The sequence below is a fragment of the Monodon monoceros genome, unplaced genomic scaffold, assembly GCF_005190385.1.
Source record: "Monodon monoceros isolate NGI ecotype Baffin Bay Population unplaced genomic scaffold, NGI_Narwhal_1 Super_Scaffold_16, whole genome shotgun sequence".
Classification (NCBI taxonomy): domain Eukaryota; kingdom Metazoa; phylum Chordata; class Mammalia; order Artiodactyla; family Monodontidae; genus Monodon; species Monodon monoceros.
In genome coordinates this window covers 15170838-15176736 of record NW_021703772.1, presented here as the reverse complement: position 1 = coordinate 15176736, position 5899 = coordinate 15170838, and the positions used below count along the sequence as shown (strand labels likewise).

General features: G+C 47.2%; 1 protein-coding gene across 1 annotated transcript; it reads left to right on the top strand.

Annotated features, from left to right (window-relative positions):
• Positions 1 to 239: 239 nt before the first annotated feature.
• On the top strand, positions 240 to 3450 carry KCNE4 (potassium voltage-gated channel subfamily E regulatory subunit 4). Its single transcript, XM_029225548.1, is given in 2 exon segments — positions 240 to 379; positions 939 to 3450. Coding segments are annotated over 2 exon segments (660 nt in total). The 3' UTR covers positions 1459 to 3450.
• Positions 3451 to 5899: the final 2449 nt, after the last annotated feature.

Here is a 5899-nt window from a genome sequence, read left to right as displayed (position 1 = left end):
TTTCAATGAGAGTGGACTTTGGGGGAACAGTTCCAGCTGGGCACATTGTTTTCTCCTTTTTCATGGCCACCTGAAAACTTTGGCTGGGTGCTGGCAGGGTGGGAAGCTGTTCCTGCTTCCCAGTCTTTTTCTGTTCACAGCTGCAAAGTTCAGTGAGTTGAACTGCCGTGCTGTGAGTTCACTGTTCACTCTGCCACGACCAACCTCTGTTGTAAATTTTCCTCCCTGAACACGTGACGATGTATTTCTTGACTGTATACCCCAAGGGCGGCAGCGGAACTGTCAGAGCGCCGAGCCGCACACGGAGCAAGAAGTCTCTTGGACTTGACGATCTAGGAATTCAGGACTTGGGACAAATTTGCCAGCCCTTGGTAAGTTAGCAACGCTGCTTTGCTTCGGAAACATAATGAAAGGACATTTCTAGCAATTTGTAGATGCAGTTTTCTTTTCCTTTCTTTTTTCCCTAAGGAAATTTTGTCCTGAATTAAAAATAGTTTTACGTTTGAAAGCAAAATGCAAACTTTTTTTTCTGCTCAATCAGTTCAGAAAGTTTCCCCGTGATTAAGACGTTATTTCTTTTCTCTATGCACCCTTGTCTTACACTGATTTTTTTTCTTTTAAAATGATAAAAGCGAAGCTTTTTACATGCTCCCTTTATGAAATAAAAATATGATGGACAGGTATACACGAAAAATAAAAGTCTTCCTCTCATTCCCTCCCACCTCCCCGTGTCCCCATGCACCCCAGCTCCTCACAGCTGACCCCTGTTAACTGTTTGGTGGGACCTCTTGCAGCTATTTCTCCACGCAGCTTTACGCGTTTTTGATATTGCAGTTCCACAAATCTCGTGCTCGCCCTCCTTCCTCCCTGTACTGTGGCCGCCCCGTGGGAGAGTTCTAACCTGCACGTTTCTCCCCAGACCCTGGCTGTGTGAGCAGAGCTTCAATGCTGAAGATGGAGCCTCTGAACAGCACGCATGCCAGCACCGCAGCCCCCAGCAGCCCCCTCGAGTCCCATGTGCCGGGCAGCGGCAGCGGCAATGGCAACGAATACTTCTACGTTCTGGTGGTCATGTCCTTTTACGGCATTTTCTTGATTGGAATCATGCTGGGCTACGTGAAATCCAAGAGGCGGGAGAAGAAATCCAGCCTCCTGCTGCTGTACAAAGACGAAGAGAGGCTCTGGGGGGAGGCCATGAAGCCGCTGCCCACCACGTCCGGCCTGAGGTCGGTGCAGGTGCCCATGGTGCTGAACGTGCTGCAGGAGAGCGTGGCGCCCGCCCTGTCCTGCACCCTCTGCTCCGTGGAAGGAGACAGCGTGAGTTCCGAGTCCTCCTCGCCCGACGTGCACCTCACCATCCAGGAGGAGGCGGCGGACGACGAGCTGGAGGAGACTTCGGAGACGCCCCTCAACGAAAGCAGCGAAGGCTCCTTGGAGAACATGCACCAGAACTCCTAGCACCCCCAGGACCTCTGGAGGAGGCCCCATCAGCCAGCACCCTTAGAGCGAGGAAGGGCACTTTTCGCGTCTGGTTTCACCTTTGCAGGGCAACTGCCGCTTTCAGGAGACCCTCGGCAAGCCCCTGAATGGGGGTGGGGGGTGGGGGACAAGTCTCAGGCGGAGCCAGCAGCAGCCCGCAGTCCACGACGCGCCTGTGGTGTGGACGTGCCGCTGAAACAGCCCTGAAGATGTGCAGTGTGTACCTTTCCTTGGGATCTGGGGGTCGGGGTTCCTGTGCAGAATTCGGCAGGCCGATGTGCTTGCGGTTGTCTGCTCACGGGATGCCCTGGGTAACACCTGCAACATCTGCCCACTCCCGGGGCTGCCAAATGCCTAGGGCATCCTGAGGGACTAGTTTCCATTTGACAATTTGCCTAGAGCTTTGTTCTTCTACATCTGATTGGCTGTAAGTACCTCTAATGTGAACCTGTGGCTTTAGTTCCCCCTGGGGTTACAGAGCTTCTTTTAGAGGTCTTTTGGGTTAGAGGGGGGATATTTGACGGAGGACTTTTGATGGGAGGGAGCTGGAGATCTGAATCTGGTCCATTTGCATTCTGTAAGGAAAAAATAGGCAATTTTTAAACCTGTTAACGTTGGCTGGGATTATAAAACTAATCTGCTATTTTGACCCTTTGTCTAACCTGTGACTTTGAGCTCTGATCTGGGACCATCCAGCATCCCATGCTGACATGACATCTTTTTTGCTTGGAAGGGCTTCCCCAGAATCTAACCTGCACTCCGCATGACCATGCAGGGAAGCTTCCCAATCTTTCCAGAAGGGGTGATGGTGAGGTTGAACAAACCCAAACCGTTAGCTCCGCTGCTGCTTTTTTTTTTTCCCAGCCCAGTTTTCTGAGCTGGGAGAGGATATAATGTGGGCCTCCACAACATGGCATTTCTTCACGTAGCTGAGACTTAGAAGGGCATACTCCGGTGAGATTGTGCAGAGCTGGGGTCCAAGTTCTCTGTTTCTTAATACCAAGCCCCGAATCTGATTTGCTGTGTGGTCCTGGGCATGTCATCCAGAGGCTTACTGCCTTCCTGAGATTCCTGATGATCTAGATCCCCAGAGGGCTGGGAGGATGTCTTTAGATTTTAAGACTCTGTGATAAATCCTACATGGCCTGGTGTGAGGAAGTTTGGACAAAATATTTCCCCCTTGGCCAGTTAGTCTGGAAAAGGATCTGCTTACTTAAAGGGGCAGTTGGAGAGGGAGAACACATGTAGCTGGGAAATCCAGGGTGAATCACTAACCAATCCCTGCTGTCACTTTCCCAGCAGTGAATCAAAGAGGCAGATACCACATTTTACTCTGCAGGGCTGTCTGGGGAGTGGACTATTAACGCTCCAGTTAAGGGAATGAGACATCTAAGAGAAAATGCTCAGGAATGCTTGGTAATGTTTCCCTGTATTCCTGTGGTCAGTCGCTTTGCAGCAGACTCTTTAGGCCCTTGAAGACAAGGCAGAAGAGAAACACACCAAAAGGTCAAATTTAATTCTAGTAAAAACAAAAACTTTTTTTTTTTTTAATATGCTCTCCCTGGATTGGAGACAGCAATAACTACTGTTCCCATGGAAGGGTTAACAGTGTAGGAGCTGGTTTATCAGTTCGCCTTAACACAGTGCTAGAGGAAATTTATGTTTGGGGGAAAAAAGGTCCTCCGTTCACTTTAAAATTCAGAGTGTGGATTTACTCCAAAGGGGGCTGTTTAAGGTGAAAGAAGCCAAGTTAAGTTTGGCCCCTTGCCTGGAATCACTTGAATTCTGAAACTTTACTGCGATGGACATGTGCGTTGTCACATTTTCCATTGCTTAATCCTGAAGTTTGGTGCAAGTCTATCTGCGCCTATTAAAAAGTGATGTATATACTTCCTTCTTATTCTATTAAGTTGTACAAAATTGTCTTCTGTATTTAACAGTTTGTAATTTTCACAGTATTTTTTAATTTAAATAAACACATTTTCCCTAGGAAGTTATGAGTTTTCTTTGATCCGTCGATATAACTCCTAATTTCGAAGACATCCCAGGTGCATTTTTCCAAGCCATCTCTGAATCTGGGTCATCTTCCAAGTCAGACTCCCATGAAGGCGTATCTTATTTCTGCCTAAATCATAAAGTGAGCAGGGCTAGGTTCTTCCTTCCTTTGATATGCTTTGCAATGAATAAAAAATAAGCTGTACATAGGTCTTACGTCCACTTCTGCTTTTAAACTTGGTGGCCGTGGGGTGAACATGCAGTGACATGGCAACTGTTGTGAAGATGTTCCTCCAAATTTGGTTGCAAGAAAACCTTTGATTTACATGTTGCCTGGACAAATATTATCCATACGTGGCCACAGTGGCACAGACTAATGGGCAGGGAACTGCTGTATATAGATGTTGTATATACATTCGTATACACATATACATAATGGGGAGGGAGATTTTTGTGTACACACAAGCTTACGAACGTACCTAAGCACACAGGCCATGAGTTAGGGCTGGCCCTCTCTCCTCTCACCGTCACCTCCACATGAAGACTGACTGTCTAGGTTCCTCCCCCTGGTCTTGCTATAGCTCTGAGCACAGCCAGCCTGTTTCCTTTAAGATTTTATTTGCACAGTTGGAAACGCTAAAGAAAAATTACCCAAACCGGTGACCCATTTTGAATTAAGCAGATGGTAGACAGTGGCCTGACGTTTATGTTTCTCCATTTCCTGTGTGTTTGGTTTTCCTGTTTGAAGTAAATGTTTCCCTTAGGTTCACAAATAACTGTCTCCCTAAAGGATTTATCTGGCAAAGGTACAGGGGAGCCTGGATGCTTCCCATATCAAGCATCTCAATCCACAAGTTGGTACTTTGACAGTGTAAGATGAGAAGATTAGTTTAAAAGACAAGGAAGCTCTTCAATTTATCCCAGCTTAACGTCATTCTTGGGGAGGAAATAGTTAAGGAAAAAACTTTTTGCCATGTGCGGAGGAAGAGGGAATTCTAAACTCTAATCGTCCTAAAAATATGCAGAGCACACTATGTCGTTTTAACGGAATATTTGTTTTCTTAAAAAAAACAAAAAACAAAAAAAAAAACCAAAAAAACTTCTAAGCAGAACCTAAGGCCCAAGGGGTTTAGCCTGTGTGGATTTACTCATGCATGTGAGAAACTGAGAAGGGAATTTGGCCCCATGCACCTAGGATATTAGAACCATATTTTAAAGCACTTAAATGTTAGGGATGAGGTAAATGGATCGTCCTGCTTGCTCCATGCTGTTCTAATTACACCTTTGTACGTCAAAGTCAGGCAGGGATGCTGCAGAGAAAAAGATTTCTTTCATGGGCAGAATCATGGGATCAAAACTACCAGGAAAGGCTGAAGCTGGGCCAAGGAGTAAGTGCTCTTGGCCTGTGATTCTGGTTGGAAAGTAGACCCCATGGTACATTTGAGAGCTGCAACTGGAGGGTTTTGTGGTCAGGCATGCACTTTCAGGGCTCAGCTGAAGAAGGGTCATTTATCATCCGATAAAACGCTGCTCTGATCCTAGACATAGTGGAACAGACAGAACATTGAGCTTACAATGCAATGAATTCTCTTGTTTGAGAGCATACATTTGCTTAATCATTTCACCCAGAATCCAGGCACCCTGTTGGAGGAAATCACAGGGAGTATCATGGGTCATGGGACAGGAGGTGGAGTCTAGAGCTGGAGAGACCCATGTCATCTGACTAACCAGGATGGTGGCTCAGGCAGGGGCTGGACCACAGGAAGGCAGGGCGGAAGTAGAGCTTCAGCAGAGGCTGCCATGTTGCTCTGTAGCTCTGGGGAAGGTACCCATCCTCTCTGACATGCAGGCTCTGTCTTTCAACATGAGGACATGCAGGCCTTCCTCTTTGGGGAGCTGCTAATGAAAAGCATCCCGAGCAATACTGAACACAGCATGAAACTTAAAAGGAGCTAACGGAAAAGCAGCTCCAGGCTTCTCCTTTTAAAATGTATCCTGGGCATACATCTGCAAATAAAGTTGCTGAAACCTCCTCTTCTGTGCACGGTTTCCTCAGGAGACAGTGATGTTCAGGCAAATGACACAATTTGCCAGAGGAGAAGGGTCATAAGAGAGAAAAACCACTGTTCAGTTCTGCCTTTCCCCATTTCTGAAATGTTTCCTCCCACATAGGAAGGAACAGTTTGGGATGTGAGCTGTTACCATGGAGATAGCCAGCCAAGGTCACTTGTTTGAAGGAGCCCACGTGAAGGCCACATGGCACTGAATCATTACTGCAACTTTATGAAGTTGGGATTTGGTCCTGGACTCAGACAGCAAGCTTTGAGCCTGCAGCAGCCTCCATTCATGGCACGGAGGAGGGGACGCAGGGAGAACAGACACACACACACACACACACACACACACACACACACACACACACACA